Here is an 18,311-nt window from a genome sequence, read left to right as displayed (position 1 = left end):
TCAGCAAAGGGTGATAAAACTGCAGTTGGAACCACAAAAAGAGTGTATGAAAAGAAATTTGCAAGGCATACCAAAAGCAACACAAACATTTTTACAATGATATTAGGAAAAAGAGGGTGCCAGGTGCTGTAATCATATTTGTCCCTAGTTAGAACAAAGTCCCTTTAAGAGTTTGATCACGTGAAGTACTGTTGACTTCACCAGCAGTTGAGTCGGGCTTATAGTCAGTCTAATCTAAGGGTCTGTAAGACCTTCCCCAATAAAAGCCCTTGCCTGTTTCATACCTTGTTGGGCCGCAGCTTCTCTTTTTAAATACCATAAAAAACTGGCGACGAGGTGGCTGAATCCACACTGCAAATACTCGGGGAAAAAAACTGCAGAAATCCGGTGAATTAAGAAAAATCATTGACCAATGCTGCAGCCTTTCAAAAAAGATTAAGACAAAAATATCGCCACACCAAAGCTGATGACAGAGGAGTGTCAAATAACAGCAGCAGCCATCAAAGAAATCGGAATTTAAACAAAGATTTCAAAAGAAAACAGCATAAAAAATGCTGCCACGTGCTCTGCTCGGGAATATTCTGGAATGGTTAAAAGCAAAATACCGTGGATGCAGGAATCTGAAACAAAAACAGAAAATGCTGGAAAATTTCAGCAGGTCTGACAGGATCTGTGGGGAGAGAATGGAGCCAACGTTTCGAATCTGACGAAAGGTCATCCAGAAGTGTGTTCTGGAACAGTGTCTGGAACGATGCTCCCTCTACTGTGAGTAGCAAGAATTGCAACAATTGAGAACTAGGGGAAGGAACAAGAGCTCAGGGTTCGTTTGAAAAAAAAAGCAAAGGTTGTATTAAAAACTTTGTGGCATATTTGTGCTTACACAGGGCTTCCTATATTAAAATAGCATATGTTTTTGGCACTGTGGGACATTTGATGGAAATTCTGAATGGTGGAACTCATACACTCAAAGATTCGAATACTTGTCCAGAAGAACAAAATTCTGGTCGACATTTTACTCCCAACTATTTTGAGCACAATGGAGGGGGAAAACTTTCCAACATCTGGACAGACATGTGGGTATGAGAGCAGGATCGTGTGTTAAAATGGCAAGCAACCGGAAGGTCAGGGTCCTGATAACACATGGACCTTAAATCTGTGTTCCCCTATTCCTTGTATTAGAAGCCAGTGGGAAAAGGCTTTTCTTGAGCAAACCTGTCATGCATACCGACATTAAATCTCCCTTCGATCTCCTTTTCTCCATGGGGAACAACACTTGCTTCTCCATAGAACCATAGAAAATTACAGCTCAGAAACAGGCCTTTTGGCCCTTCTTGTCTGTGCCGAACCATTTTTTGCCTAGTCCCACTGACCTGCACTTGGACCATATTCCTCCACACCCCTCTCATCCATGAACCCGTCCAAGTTTTTCTTAAATGTTAAAAGTGACCCCGCATTTACCACATTATCCAGCAGCTCATTCCACACTCCCACCACTCTCTGCGTGAAGAAGCCCCCCCTAATATTCCCTTTAAACTTTTCTCCTTTCACCCTTAACCCATGCCCTCTGGTTTTTTTCTTCCCGAGCCTCAGCGGAAAAAGCCTGCTTGCATTCACTCTATCTATACCTATCAAAATCTTATACACCTCTATCAAATCTCCCCTCAATCTTCTAAGCTCCAGGGAATAAAGTCCCAACCTATTCAATCTCTCTCTGTAACTCAGCTTCTCAAGTCCCGGCAACATCCTTGTGAACCTTCTCTGCACTCTTTCAACCTTATTTACATCCTTCCTGTGACTAGGTGACCAAAACTGTGCACAATACTCCAAATTCGGCCTCACCAATGCCTTATATAACCTTACCATAACACTCCAACTCTTATACTTGATACTCCGATTTATAAAGGCCAATGTACCAAAGGCACTCTTTACGACCCTATCCACCTGTGACGTCACTTTTAGGGAATTCTGTACCTGTATTCCCAGATCCCTCTGTTCAACTGCACTCTTCAGGGTCCTACCATTTACCCTGTACGTTCTACTTTGGTTTGTCCTTCCAATGTGCAATATCTCACACTTGTCTGCGTTAAATTCCATTTGCCATTTTTCAGCCCATTTTTCTAGTTGGTCCAAATCCCTCTGCAAGCTTTGAAAACCTTCCTCACTGTCCACTACACCTCCAATCTTTGTATCATCAGCAAACTTGCTGATCCAATTTACCACATTATCATCCAGATCATTGATACAGATGACAAACAACAATGGACCCAACACCGAACTCTGCAACACACCACTAGTCACAGGCCTCAACTCAGAGATGCAATCCTTCACAACCACACTCTGGCTTCTTCCATTGAGCCAGTGTCTAATCCAATTTACTACCTCCCCATGTATACCTAGCGACTGAACCTTCCTAACTAACCTCCCATGAGGGACCTTGTCAAAGGCCTTGCTGAAATCCAGGTAGACAACATCCACCGCCTTCCCTTCATCCACTTTCCTGGTAACCTCCTCGAAAAACTCTAATAGATTGGTCAAACATGACCTACCACGCACAAAGCCATGTTGACTCTCCCTGATAAGTCCCTGTCTATCCAAATATTTGTAGATCCTATCCCATATCACACCTTCCAATAACTTGCCCACCACCGACGTCAAACTTACTGGCCTATAATTTCCCGGATTTCTTTTGGAACCTTTTTTAAACAACGGAACAACATGAGCCACCCTCCAATCATCCGGCACCTCCCCCGTGAATACTGACATTTTAAATATGTCTGCCAGGGCCCCTGCAAGTTCAACACTAGCTTCCCTCAAGGTCCGTGGGAATACCCTGTCTGGTCCTGGGGATTTATCCACTCTGATTTGCCTCAAGACAGCGAGCACCTCCTCCCCTTTAATCTGTAAAGGTTCCATGACCTCTCTACCTGTTTGCCCTATTTCCGTAGACTCCATGCCCATTTCCTCAGTAAATACGGATGCAAAAAAAACATTTAGTATCTCCCCCATCTCTTTTGGTTCCATACACAGTCTACCACTCTGGTCTTCAAGAGGACCAATTTTATCCCTCACTATCCTTTTGCTTCGGAGCCTTAAGCCCCTCACCTGAAGAAGGGGCTTAAGGCTCCGAAAGCTTGTGGCTTTTGCTACCAAATAAACCTGTTGGACTTTAACCTGGTGTTGTTAAACTTCTTACCCTCTCAAGAAACCAGACATCTTCCTAAAATGTTATGACCAGAACTGGACACAATACCCGAGTTGTGACCTAAGCAGAGCTTCATAAATGTTCAGCATAACGCCCCTGCTTTTGTATTTGATACCTTTATTTATGAAGCTGAAGATCCCATATGCTTTGCCAATATGTCTTGCCACCATCAAAGATGAATGCACATGCAGCCCCAGGTTCCCCTTTCTTTGCACGCTCTTTAAAACTGGGCTATTTAGTCTATATCACTTCTCCCGATCCCGTCAAAATGCATCAACTCATATTTAATATTAATTTCCACTTGTCTACCCATTCTACTAGCCTATCTACGCACTGCAGCAGACGATTCATATCAACTTCATTGTTTGTCTCTCCAAGTTTAGTATTAATCTGCAAATTTTGAATTTTTACCCTATATTCCAAGAACCAAGTCATTTATAGGCACCTAAAAAATATAAAAATGGAAATGAGATCCATCCATAGTATTTGTAACCTTAGGTATTTTAACAATCCTGTGTAGGCAGAGGACAATGTATATGAAATGCCCAGGCTCTTACCTGACACTGTATTGGCGTCGGCTGTGTATATTCTGACTTTCGGATCTGGTGCATTAACTGCTCATCAAAGCCGAAGTGAGCAAAACTACTGCAAGGTTTCGGAGGATCCGCACCAGAGATCTGTGGAGGGAGACACTCTGTTATGTTAAATACTGGTCAAATTACGTGTATTGCAAACAAATTCAGAATTTAGAAGGACTGCTTTTGTGCTCTTGATGATATTTTCCTCAATTGCATGTTTGTCAGCATGTTACATTTCCATAAGCTGTGGAATTTGTACAGTTAAAACACTGAAACGCCAATTCTAGCAAGACAACAAACTATGCAACTAACTGAGTAGAGGTATTATTGCAAACATGTACCTGTGAAGGATGCCAAAGACCAGGCATGAGCTATCAAGGCAGAGTCATCAGCTCTCTGCTAACAATGGAAACTACATTTAAAAAGAATTCACTGTGGTGCAGTTCTATTGCGCTGTGTGCAAAGCATGAAGAAACCTGAAGGTGGCCTTTCATACTTTAACCTAATTCTGATATAAAGTGTATTTGTTACAGTCAAAAGCATTTTAATCAACATAAACTTAGTGTTGATAAAGCACAAAGAACTGTACAGCACAGGAACAGGCCCTTCGGCCCTCCAAGCCTGCGCTGATCATGATGCCTGCCTAAACTAAAACCGTATGCACTTACGGAGCCCGTATCCTTCCATTCCCATCCTATTCATGTATTCGTCTAGATGTCCCTTAATTGCCGCGATTAAACCTGCTCTCACCACTTCCCCAGGCAGCGCGTTCCAGGCAGTCACCACCCTCTGTGTAAAAAAACTTGCCTCACACATCTCCTCTAAACTTTTCCCCACGCACCTAAACCCATGTCCCCTTTTCAACCCTAGGAAAGAGCATCTGACTATCCACTCTGTCCATGCCACTCATAATCTTGCAAACCTCCATCAGGTCACCCCCTCAACCTCTCATTCCAGTGAGAACAAACTGAGTTTATCCAACCTCTCCTCATAGCTAATACCCTCCATACCAAGCAACATCCTGGTAAACCTCTTCTGTACCCTTTCCAAAGCATCTACATCCTGCTGGTAGTGTGGCGACCAGAATTGTACACAATATTCCAAATGAGGCCCAACTAAGGTTCTGTACAGCTGCAGCATGACCTGCCGATTTTTATACTCAATGCCCCGACTGATGAAGGCAAGCATGCTGTATGCCTTCTTGACTATCTTATTCACCTGCGTTGCCACTTTCAGTGATCGGTGAACATGTACGCCCAAATCTCTCTGCCTGTCAATACTCCTAAGGGTTCCACCATTTACTGTACAATTCCTACATGCATTGGACCTTCCAAAATGCATTATCTCACATTTGTCCGGATTAAACTCCATCTGCCATTTCTCAGCTCCAGTCTCCAACCGGTCTATATCTTGCTGTATCCTCTGACAATCCTCTTCAGTATCTGCAACTCCACAATTTTTGTGCCGTCTGTGAACTTACTAATCAGATCAGCTACATTTTCCTCCAAATCATTTATATATACTACGAACATAAAGGTCCCAGAACCAATCCCTGTGAAACACCGCTACTCACAGCCTTCCATTCAGAAAAGCATCCCTCTACTGCTACCCTCTGTCTTCAATGCCCAAGCGAATTCTGTATCCATCTTGCCAGCTCTCCTCTGATCCTGTGCGACTTCACCTTTCATACCAGTCTACCACAAGGTACCTTGTCAAAGGCTTTACTGAAGTCCATGTATACAGCATCCACTGCCTTTCCCTCATCTATCATCTTCGCCACTTCCTCAAAAAACTCGATCACGTTAGTGAGGCACGACCTCCCCATCACAAAACCATTCTGTCTCTCACTGATAAGTCCATTTGTTTCCAAATGAGAGTAAATCTTGTCCCTAAGAATCTTTTCTAATAATTTCCCCACCACTGATGTAAAGTTCACCGGCCTATAATTTCCTGGATTATCCCTGCTGCATTTCTTAAACAAAGGAACAACATTGGCTATCCTCCAGTCCTCTGGAACTTCACCTGTAGCCAATGAGGATACAAAGATTTCTGTCAAGGTCCCAGCAATTTCCTCCCTCAGTATTCAAGATAGATCCCATCAGGCCCTGGGGACTTATTTTCTTTAATGCTTTTTAAGACACCTAACACCTCTTCCTTTTTTAATATCAACATGACCCAGAGTATCTACACACCCCACCCTAGGTTCCTCATCCATCAAGTTCCTCTCTTTGGTGAATACTGAGACAAAGTATTCATTTAGTATCTCGCCCATTTCCTCTAGTTCCATGCATAATTTCCCTCCACTATCCTTGAGTGGACCAACTCTTTCTCTGGCTACCCTCTTGCTCTTTACATATAAAATGCCGTAGGATTTTCCTTAATCCTGTTTGCCAAGGGCTTTTCGTGACCCCTTTTAGCCCTTCTAACTCCTTCCTCCTTTCTTTCTATTTTTCAAGGGCTTCATCTGTCCTAAGCCTTTTAGACCTTACAAATGCTTCCTTTTCCTTTTTGACAAGGCTCATAATATCCATCGTTATCCAGGGTTCCCGATACTTGCCATACTTATTCTTCATCCTCACAGGTACATGCCAGTCCTGAATTCTATTTAAAAGATTCCCACACATCGGATGTTGATTTACCCTCAAACAGCCTCACCCAATCTACTCTCTCCGGATCCTGCTTAAAGTGGTTAATAGTTAGTCTTCCCCCAATTTAACACCTTCGCCCGAGGACCACGCTTGTCCTTATCCAAAAGCACCTTAAAACTTAGGGAATTATGATCACCGTCCCCAAAATGCTCTCCTATAGAATCTTTGATCACCTGCCCGGGCTCATTCCTCAATACCAGGTTTAATATGGCTCCTTCCCAAGTTGGGCTGTTTACATATTGTTTCAAGAAACCCTCCTGGACGCTCCTTATAAATTCTGCCCCATCCAAGCCCCTGGCAGTAAGCGAGTCCCAGTCAATATAGGGAAAGTTAAAATCACCCACCACAACCCTGTTGTTTTTGCATCTTTCCAAAATCTGTCTGCATATAGAACATAGGAAAAATACAGCACAAACAGGCCCTTCGGCCCACAAGTTGCGCCGGTCATGTCCCTAGGCTTATATATAGGCTTACCTATAACCCTCAATCCTATTAAGTCCCATGTACTCATCCGGGAGTCTCTTAAAAGACCCTATCGAGTTTGCCTCCACCACCACTGATGGCAGCCGATTCCACTCACCCACCACCCTCTTTGTGAAAAACTTCCCCCTAACATTTCCCCTGTACCTACTCCCCAGCACCTTAAACCTGCGTCCTCTCGTAGCAGACATTTTAGCCCTGGGAAAAAGCCTCCGAGAATCCACCCGATCTATACCTCTCAACATCTTGTACACCTCTATCAGGTCACCTCTCATCCTTCGTCTCTCCAAGGAGAAAAGACCGAGCTCCCTCAACCTATTCTCATAAGGCATGCCAACCAATCCAGGCAACATCCTTGTAAATCTTCTCTGCACCCTTTCAATCATTTCCACATCCCTCCTGTAATGAGGCGACCAGAATTGAGCACAGTACTCCAAGTGGGGTCTGACGAGGGTCTTATAAAGCTGCATCATTATCGCCCGACTCCTAAACTCAATCCCTCGATTAATGAAGGCCAGCACATCATACGCCTTCTTAACCACCTCCTCTACCTGCGAGGCCGATTTAAGAGTCCTATGGACCCGGACCCCAAGGTCCTTCTGATCCTCTACATGCTAAGAGTCTTACCCTTGATATTATACTCCTTCATCCCATTTGACCTGTCAAAATGGACCACTACACATTTATCCGGGTTGAAATCCATCTGCCACTTCTCCGCCCAGTCTTGCATCCTATCTATGTCGCGCTGCAGCTTCTGACATCCCTCCAAACTATCCACAACACCACCAACCTTCCTGTCGTCGGCAAACTTACCAACCCATCCCTCCACTTCCTCATCCAGGTCATTTATGAAAATGACAAACAGCAAGGGTCCCAGAACAGATCCCTGGGGCACTCCACTGGTGACCAACCTCCATTCAAAAAAAGACCCATCTACAACCACTCTCTGCCTTCTGCAGGCAAGCCAGTTCTGGATCCACAAGGCAACATCCCCTTGGATCCCATGCCCTCTCACTTTCTTGAGAAGTCTTGCATGGGGGACCTTATCGAACGCCTTGCTGAAGTCCATGTAAACCACATCTACCGCTTTTCCTTCGTCAATGTGTTTAGTTACATTTTCAAAGAGCTCCACCAGGCTCGTAAGGCACGATTTGCCTTTGACAAAGCCGTGCTGACGTACTTTTGAGCATACTAAACTTTTCTAAATGTTCATAAATCCTGTCCCTCAGGATCTTCTCCATCAACTTACCAACCACTGAAGTTAGACTCACCAGTCGGTAATTTCTTGGGCTATCCCTATTCCCTTTCTTGAATATTGGAACCACATCCGCAATCCTCCAGAACCTCTCCCGTCTCCATCGACGACGCAAAGATCATCGCCAGAGGCTCTGCAATCTCTTCCCTCGCCTCACACAGTAACCTGGGGTACATCCCATCCAGTCCCGGCGACTTATCTATCTTGATGCTATTCAAAATTTCCAACACATTCTCTTTCTTAAATCATAGAAACCCTACAGTACAGAAAGAGGCCATTCGGCCCATCGAGTCTGCACCCATACCCTACCCCCATATCCCTACATATTTACCCACTAATCCCTCTAACCTACACATCTCAGGACACTAAGGGCAATTTTTAGCATGGCCAATCAACCTAACCCACACATCTTTGGACTGTGGGAGGAAACCGGAGCACCCGGAGAAAACCCATGCAGACACGAGGAGAATGTGCAAACTCCACACAGACAGTGACCCAAGCCGGGAATCGAACCCAGGTCCCTGGAGCTGTGAAGCAGCAGTGCTAACCGCTGTGCTACCCATTAATGTCCACATACTCAAACTTTTCAGTCCACCTCAATCCTGTAGTACAACCACCCAGGTCTTTTTCCACCGTGAATACAGAGGCAAAATATTCATTAAGCACCTCTGCTATTTCTTCCGGTTCTGTACAGACTTTCTCACATTCACATTTTATAGGTCCTATTCCTTCACATCTCATCCTTTAACTCTTCACATATTTATAGAAAGCCTTAGGGTTCTCCTTAATTTTACCTGCCAAGGCCTTCTCGTGACCCCTTCTGGCTCTCCTAATTTTTTTCTTAAGTCCCTTCCTACAAGCCGTATACTCATCTAGATCCCTATTATCGCCTAGCTCTCTGAACCTTTTGTACGCTTTCCTTTTCTTTTTGACTAGGTTCAGCGCAGCTTTCGTGCACCACGGTTCCCGTAACCTACCAAAACCTCCCTGTCTCATCGGAACGTTGTCATACAGAACTCCAGACAAGCATTCTTTGAAAATCGGCCACCTTACTTCGGTACTTTTCCTCGAGAATACCTCCTTCCAATTTACGCCTCTAATCTCCTGCCTGATGGCTTCATATTTCCCCTTACTCCAGATAAACACTTTCCTCGCTTGCCTGATCCTATCTCTTTCCAATGCTAGTGTAAAGGAGATAGAGTTATGATCACTATCCCCAAGATGCTCCCCCACTGAGAGATCCGACACCTGTCCAGGCTCATTAGCCAGTACCAGATCGAGTACAGCCTCTCCTCTTGTAGGCTTATCCATATGCTGTGTCAGGAAACCCTCCTGAACACACCTAACAAATTCCTCCCCATCCAAACCCCTTACCCTAGGGATATTCCAATTGATGTTTGGGAAATTAAAGTCTCCCATCACGACAACCCTGTTATTACTACATCTCGATGTGGAGATGCCGGCATTGGACTGGGGTGAACACAGTAAGAAGTCTCACAACGCCAGGTTAAAGTCTAACATGTTTATTTGGTAGCAAATACCATAAGCTTTCGGAGCGCTGCTCCTTCGCCAGATGGAGTGGAAATGTGCTCTCAAACAGGGCACAGAGACACAGAAATCAAGTTACAGAATACTAATTAGAATGCGAATCCCTACAGCCAGCCAGGTCTTAAAGGTACAGACAATGTCGGTGGAGGGAGCATTGGACACAGGTTAAAGAGATGTGTATTGTCTCCAGACAGAACAGCTAGTGAGATTCTGCAAGTCCAGGGGGCAAGCTGTGGGGGTTACTGATAATGTGACATAAATCCAACATCCCGGTTTAGGCTGTCCTCATGTGTGCGGAACTTGGCTATCAGTTTCTGCTCAGCGACTCTGCGCTGTCGTGTGTCGTGACTGTTCTCTTCCTGTGGGGGAGCACTTCAGCAGTCACGGGCATTCAGCCATGGATCTTCAGGTAAGCGTTCTCCAAGGCGGCCTTCACGACACACGACAGTGCAGAGTCGCTGAGCAGAAACTGATAGCCAAGTTCCGCACACATGAGGACGGCCTAAACCGGGATGTTGGATTTATGTCACATTATCAGTAACCTCCACAGCTTGCCCCTTGGACTTGCAGAATCTCACTAGCTGTCCTGTCTGGAGACAATACACATCTCTTTAACCTGTGTCCAATGCTCCCTCCACCCACATTGTCTGTACCTTTAAGACCTGGCTGGCTGTAGGGATTCGCATTCTAATTAGTATTCTGTAACTTGATTTCTGTGTCTCTGTGCCCTGTTTGAGAGCACATTTCCACTCCATCTGACGAAGGAGCAGCACTCCGAAAGCTTATGGTATTTGCTACCAAATAAACCTGTTGGACTTTAACCTGGTGTTGTGAGACTTCTTACTGTATTACTACATCTCTCCAGGATCTGTTTCCCTATCTGCTCCTCAACATCCCTGTTACTATTGGGCGGCCTGTAGAAAACACCCAGCAAAGTTATCGACCCCTTCCCGCACCAAACTTCCACCCACAGAGACTCTGTAGACAACACCTCCACGGCTTCCACCTTCTCTACAGCTGTGACACTATCCCTGATCAGCAGTGCCACTGCCCCCCCTCTTTTGCCTCCCTCTCTGTCCTTTCTGAAACATCTGAAACCCGGCACCTGAAGTATCCAGTCCTGTCCCTGTCCCCAAGTCTCCGTAATGGCCACCACATCACACCTCCAAGCATCAATCCACACTCTAAGGTCATCCACTTTATTCACTACACTCCTGGTGTCAAAATAGACACATCTCAAACCTTTGGTCTGAGCTCTCCCCTTCTCCATCACCCGTCTATTCTCCCTCTTACACTGTGTACAATCCTTCTCCATTTGTGGGCTAACCTCCTCGCTCTCAGTCCCCTCATCACGATTCCCTCCCTCCAACCTTTCTAGTTTAAAGTCTCCCCAGTAGCCTTAGCCAACCTTCCTGCCAGGATATTGGTCCCCCTGGGATTCAAGTGCCACCCGTCTTTATCTGCTCCTCTATCTCCCGCTGGCAGTTGGGAGGCCTGTAATAAACCCCCAACACTGTGACTGCACCTTTAACCAAGATAACGATGATCAGCTAGTGTTTCCCATGAAATTGAGAACAGAAAAGTCAGATCACACACAGGGTGCCCACTTCCCTTATCTTCTTGGATTCTTTCCATAATTTGCTCTTTTTAATTCCCAGGCCTTCACTATTGCCCTTGCCCAATATAAAGAACTAGGCTCAGCTGCAATGTCTCCCGAACCATGTTTTAAAAAATATATATTTGTTCTTGGAATGTTGGTGACACTGCCAGGCAGCATTTATTGATCACCCATAACTGACCTAAAGCACGAAGAAGTGACCACACAATGGGAGTGTTTGTGGGGCAGGGGGAAGGGGGCGGGGGGGGGGGGGGAAGACTATTGGGCAGAGTCGCTGAAGGAAATTAGTGAGCTAGTTAGCTTTTAACAGGATAGTCTGTTTCTGGGGCCAGATTTACTGAACTCAGTTTCACAACTAGACAGAGTGAAATCTGAACATGTGACACATGGTTGTTAGTGCAGTACCAATCACAACAGAGCTTTACCAATTCTCACTGTCACGACCTATTCTAAAAGAAAAGGAAACTGGGGTCCAACTGGTATTGTGGAATAGAACCAACATGTTCAACTCAATCAACTTTATCTTGTTACAAACTTAAATCTGTTTTTTTGAAGTTAATTTGTTCAAAGTGTTCCTTTAACGATGATAAAAGATTTTTTTATATCACAGAATCATAGAATTGCAACAGTGCAGAAGAGGCCTTTCGACCCATCATCTCTGGACAAGCTCTCTGAATGAGCAATTCACTTAGTGCCAGTTTTTTGCCTTTCCCCCGTAACCCTGCACATTCTTCCTCTTCAAATAACAGTCTAATTTCCTTTACAATTCGAGCAGGCTTCAAAATGCAGCTGGCCTTCTGGAAGGTCAAAAGGAAGAATCTGACCACAGAGTGCTTAATTTGATAATAGAAAATGGCAGACGGAAATTCTGCCCAGAGTCAATGGACATCTGGCTGCCTCACCAAATTTTCCGTTCTGCCTGCGATGGACCTCTCACAAGTAGGACTGGAAAATCCCAGCGAATGGTTCTATTCTCCAGCACTGACTTTGCTTCCTGTGACAGACTAAGGAATGTGTTACTGAAAATTTGAGTGACTTTTTGTTCAACCCAAAGTGGAATGCATTGCAAAATGGAGCTGAAATTACATCAGATTAGGAACAACCACATTAGAGCTATATAACAATCTGATCTGAAGCTGTATATAATATACTTCTTTCAAATACTCAAGCCTGCATTATTCTTTATCACACAATGCGATTGTGCAGCGGTTTAATCTGCTGGGCAGCTTCTGGGTTTTTTTATGTTCTATCGCAACATGATCATTCACATGACACCAAACAGGGCAGAGAAAACCTTCTGTAGTTTGATCAAGATCAACCAAGCTTCAACTTCTACATCAACGGGGAAGAGGAGGAGATGGCCGAGACTTCAAGTTTCTAGGTGTTCAGATCACCGACAACCTGTCTTGGTCCCTCCAAACTGACGCTATTGTTAAGAGAGTTCACCAACGCCTCTACTTTCGCAGAAGGTTAAGGAAATTTGGCACGTCAGCTATGACTCTCACCAATTTCTACAGACGTACAATAGAAAGCATCCTTTCCGGATGTACCACAGCTTGGTATGTCTCCTCTCTGACCAAGACCGCAAGCAACTACAAAGGGTTGTGAACGTAGCCCAGATCATCATGCAAACCAGCCTCCCATCCATTGACTCCGTCTACACTTCCCACTGCCTTGGGAAAGCAGCCAGCACAATCAAGGATCCCACGCACCACAGACATACTCTTTCCACCTTCTTCCATCAGGAAAAAGATACAAAAGTCTGGAAACACATACCAAACGACTCAAGGACAGCTTATTCCCTGCTGCCATCAGACTTTTGATTGGTCCTATCATCTATTAAGCTGATCATTCTCTTTGAGAGAAAGATCCTACCTGTAACTGCAACACTACATTCTGCACCCTATTCTTTCCTTCTCCCCGATGTACTCTATGAACGATATGTTGTGTACAGTGCGCAAGAAACAATACTTTTTACTGTTCCCAGGTACATGTGACAATAATAAACCAAATCAAACCTTGAGTTCTAAGATTAGGTGCAGACCAAGCTGAAATTTTTAATAAAAATTCAGGATTTTACTAACTGCCTATCATAATAACGCAAAGTATTAGTAGATGAAATTTCATACTTACTCTCAAGTTCAATTTCTGCCGGAGGTCAGCTAATGGTAGGAGTGAAAGTTTCACCAAGTCTTCATGCTCAATGTAGAAATTCTTCTCAAATGGCTGGTACTCAAGCTAAAAGGATTTATAAGTTACTGGCATCACCTGGTTCATTTCAATAAGATGTTTAAAAGTGACAAATGACCAAAATATGATGTTTATCATTTGTCAAAAGTGTTCTTGTCTGTTCCCTTGTTGGGATGCAGTTTTATAATAATATCCAATGTTATACACTCATTAAACAGCACAAAATCTTCAGATTAATGAGAACTTTTTGGAAGGTGAGAAGGATTGGGCAATCTCAGAAAAACTATCTTTATTCCAATGTTAGGCACAAAACCCTCCAAGTTCAAATATGCTTTCCACAAATATGTACACAAATCAAAGACTGGAGAGCTAGTTACAGCACTGAGCTTTTTACTTTTGCAGTCAGGAAAGAACTTGGATTGATCTAAGATGCTACTGTGGATCACATGTTTAAGACCTTAGGCGGAATTTTCCCATCCTGCCCACCACGGGAATCGCAGCGGATGGGATACGGACCATGCAAAGATCCATTGACCGTGGCTGGGATTTTCCGGTCTTGAGGCAAGGTTTCAATTCTGTTTTCCATGGCTACAATAACACAAACTGCTCATAATACAATAATAACTGGGATCTCTCAATGCTTCAGAAAGGTGAGTTGATGTGGAGAAAACTTCCTTTTTATGAAAACACATAATTTTACTCTTCACCCTAATGTCAGAAAGACCGGGTCAGCCCATCAATAAAGGCCCCAATATTAACTGCCAAACCCACAAATGCATTTCCTTATACGCAGCTTAAACAATCCATAAGGATGAGTTAAACAATCCAGGGGAAACCAGAGATCCAACCTGTCCGTTCAGCCGAATCTACCATTTAAGCCGACGTCCCCTGTCCAAAAGGCTCATATTCAAGAGGATCGACAGACAGGCACTGTACAGCTAGGGACGTTTTCAGATTTCTGCTTACCTCTGAGTGGTCAATAGGAGGCAATGGATCAATCACTTTCTTTTGTGGAGGTATGGGATTACCATCACTGTCATATTCAATATCATCCTCCTCCTCCTGAATCACACCAGCGTTAGGATTTTCAGCCATGTACCGAAAGTAGGCTTCCTGCACATAAACGTAATCCACAAGTCAAACTGGAGAGAGAACGCAACACTGCTCAGTGTACTGAACGCTTCCTCGTTCTAGATCAACCCCCTGAAAAATATGATACTTTCAAGCAGTATTCATTAAATAGACCAAATCGACTGAGGATATTGAACACACAAAAAAAAACTACGAATAGGGCAAAAAATATTTGGAAGGGCACTTGCTCTGCAAGGACAGGCATTGAAACTAGTTTGTCGTGCCACTCAACTGCCACAAAATACTGTTAGTCATTTATTGAGGCCAAGATTTTCTCCATGAATTGTATGCATTATAATTATCAGCCCGTGCTTTCTACATGCACTGTGCACGCACACACACTACCACCTGAACATTCTGTGCACATGCTTTATCCTTGTATTATTCTCTCCTTTTCAATGATACTTTAATCCTGCAAGTCATTTTTATCGACACTATTAATTTGTTTCTCCTGTTCACCTTTTAAAGATATATTTTCTGACATTTATTATTCCAAGCTGCAGTAACTATTTTTTCTAGTTATTGCTCTGGCTATTATGGCGTTCACCCTCCATCCTTGTGGATCAGCGATCATAGGAGCTATGGTAGTGGCGTGGAATGTAAGGAGCATCACAATAGAGCTTGTTTAGTCCATGGGAGAGCAATTCTCAGTGTGCTGATTACCTGTATTCATACTGTCCCAGTGACAGAAAGATAAACTCACTTTTATGATACTGGCTGGTATCAAAAACGGGCAATGTAAAAACATCTACAAATCAGCTGCTTTAAAACTGCTGAATGTTTTAAAAACTGCTCGAAAGACGGAACTTTGTAACGTTGTCAGAACCATTACTATCAAATGAACTTGAAGTATTTAGGGTTTATTCAGTGAGCAGAAAAAAAAACACATGGCAAATTTCTCACTTGGTTTATAGTAAAACCCAGAAACAATTTTAATTTGCATTATAAGCCACATAATTGTGTCACACTAACATTTTGGGAATCTGCAGTCATAGAAAGTAACATTTTGTGGTTTCCATGTGTGTTCTGAACAAAGAACTGTATACTACCTACATCTACCCAGTGACTGGACCAACCATCATTTTCAGCACTTTCTGTTTTTGTCCCCATATTTAATCTTTCAGCGTTATTTTGTTAATACTGCTCTCCCTACTCTATATTTCCCTTACTTCAGGCATATTTTTCCCTTCTTTCCCTAATAATCCCAGTCTACACCTTCCCTCCTTCAAGATTTCCCTTCCCCTTTCCCTCTGACTATTTCCACCTCTTCTCGCTTCATGCCTCTCTCTCCCCCACAACACCGTCAATTTGCTCAGCCACTTCGGTCTTACCCTCCCCTCCAGTCTCGTAGGGCTGGATTTTTGTGAAGACTCCAGGGGCCTTTTAAAATAGTGGATGGGATCTGGATCCAAAGATGCACCCAGATTTCCAGCACACAATATTTTCATGGGTCAGGGAAAGAGCATGGAGCACACAGAAGGGAAATCCAAACACTGTTGGGCCATTTCAACTTGGTGCACAGGACAACCAGACCTGATGATTTTCAGGAATGGTCTCAAGCTGCAGTGCATGTTCCACAACTTCATGGTGGAGGTATAAGTGCTCACGGAGGTATATAAACAGTAGAACTGTTGAGTTGTCCAGTTATTTAAATCCCCTGCCCTTTAAATTTTCAAAGGAGAAACTACCTGCCTATGTCCCAGTGAGAAAAAAACCAGTTCCAGCAGTTTCAATTGACATTTGTTGATATAACCTTAAGGCCTACATTGTAAGATTATTATGGCTTGAATGCTTAGAAATGCGATAAATTACACACTGTATAAGAGGGAATGGAGCAGAGGAGAAGGTCAATGATTGGTGAGAGCTAGGAGAGATCGTAGCAAAGATGTTTAGGAAATGTGGTGGCATAAAGTTTATTGGAAGAAAAAGTTCAATACTCAGTGAAAGCTAAACTAAAGAACAAGTGACAGATTGGCCTGGAGGGGAAGGTCTTCTTTTGAATTGGGACAAAAAATGTTTTGGATATTAAAAAAGGTCAAGATGGAGGAGAAAGATCACAGTCTAAAGTTGTTAACCTCAATGTTGAGTCCGGAGGGCTGTAACGTGCCTAATCAGAAGGGATGCTGCTCCTCCAGTTCACGTTGGACTTCACTGGATCATTGCAGCAGGCCAAGGACGGACATGTGACATGAGAGCAAGGTGCAGAGTTAAAATGGCAAGTGACAGGAAGGTTGGGATCATGCTTGCAGGCTGAGGTCACTCAGTCTATATTTAGTCTCCTGAGTGTAGAGGAGACCGCATTGGGAGCAGCGAATACATTAGACCAATTTTTAAAAAAATTCATTCATGGGATGTGGGCGTTACTGCCAGCATTTAATGCCCTTCTCTAAAGGACATATGTGAACTAATTAGTGAACATTGAAGGAGGTGCAAGTGAAATGCTGCTCTGCCTGAAAGGAATGTTTGAGGCCTTGACTAGTGAGGGGAGAGGAGGTAAAGGGTCAGGTGCTGTACCTTCTAATGTTGCAACGGAAGTATGAGAAATTGAGGGGTAATGGAAGAGTGGACCAAGGTATCATGGAAGGAGGGAAATATGTGTTCATTGGTGGCATCACGCTGGGGTTAATGGAAATAGCGGATGATGATCCTTTGAATGTGGAGGCTGGCAGGATTGAAAGTGAGGACAAGGGAGGCCATATCATGAACCCCCACTTCCAGCCAGAGACAGACATGTCAAAAACACAATTTTTGAAGGTGGCATCATCAGATCAGATGTGACAGAGGTGGAGAAACTGGGAGATTGGGATGGAATCCTTACGAGGAGCAGGGTGTGAGGAACCGTGGGTGAGGTTGTTGTGGTAGTCAGTGGGCTTGTAGTGAATATTGGTGGTCAGTTGATCACCAGAAATGGAGACAGAGAGGTTAAGGAAGGAAAGGGAAGTGTCGGAGATGAACCATGTGAGGGTGAGAGAGGGGTGAAAATTGAAAGCAAAATCGATAAATTTATCCAGGTCCAGAGAGCATGATGTGGCACCAATATAGTCACTGATGTAACAGAAAAAGAGTTGCGGGAGTGGTGCTGAGGAGGACTGCAACAAGGAGTATTCCACATATACCACAAAAAGACAAGTGTAACTGGGGCCCTTGTGGGTACCCACAGCCACACCTTGTGCAAGAAGTGAGACAAGTTAAAGGAGAAATTGTTGAATGATAGAACAAATTCGGCCAAGTGGAGGAAGGTGATGGCTGGGGACTGTTCAGATCTTTGCTCAAGGAAGTACCTCAGACCATTACTGTGGGGAATTGAGGTGTAGAGGGATTGGACATCTATACTGAAGTGGGACCAGCGGTTAGGGCCAGGGAACTGGAAATTATTGATGTGACGTAGGGCATCAAAGGAATCACAAATGCAGAGGGAGGGGGGAGAAAGAGTCTGGACAAGGGGAGAGAGGATGGAATCAAGATATGAAGAAAGTAGTTCCAGTTTGTCCTAGCCTGTTACTCCCTTCCACCATGTGTCTTCTCACTTTGCTGCTCCCCCCATCACGTCAATCCCCACCCAGTCATAAATCTCCATTACTCCAGTCCCAAAACATCCTGCCTGTCCCTCAGTCCCTCTCCATCCCTCCCTCCTTTCTTCCCTCTAGTTCCATGCTTTTCC

At 44.0% G+C, this 18,311-nt stretch overlaps 1 protein-coding gene across 2 annotated transcripts in view; it reads right to left on the bottom strand.

Moving 5' to 3' along the window:
- The window catches only part of ddx42 (DEAD (Asp-Glu-Ala-Asp) box helicase 42), a 78,242-nt gene that overhangs the window by 27,227 nt on the left and 32,704 nt on the right, over positions 1-18,311 (bottom strand). For both annotated transcript variants that reach the window (XM_078223707.1, XM_078223708.1), the window contains 3 exons: positions 14,486-14,632; positions 13,463-13,567; positions 3,760-3,879 (listed from right to left, as the gene is read on the bottom strand). In XM_078223707.1, coding sequence (XP_078079833.1) covers positions 3,760-3,879; positions 13,463-13,567; positions 14,486-14,632 — 372 coding nt within the window. The remainder of the gene's footprint in view (positions 1-3,759; positions 3,880-13,462; positions 13,568-14,485; positions 14,633-18,311) is intronic.

Source organism: Mustelus asterias, chromosome 11 (genome assembly GCF_964213995.1).
Source record: "Mustelus asterias chromosome 11, sMusAst1.hap1.1, whole genome shotgun sequence".
Classification (NCBI taxonomy): Eukaryota; Metazoa; Chordata; class Chondrichthyes; order Carcharhiniformes; family Triakidae; genus Mustelus; species Mustelus asterias.
Note: the sequence above shows the minus strand (reverse complement) of the source record. Positions and strands in the feature narration are given on the sequence as shown.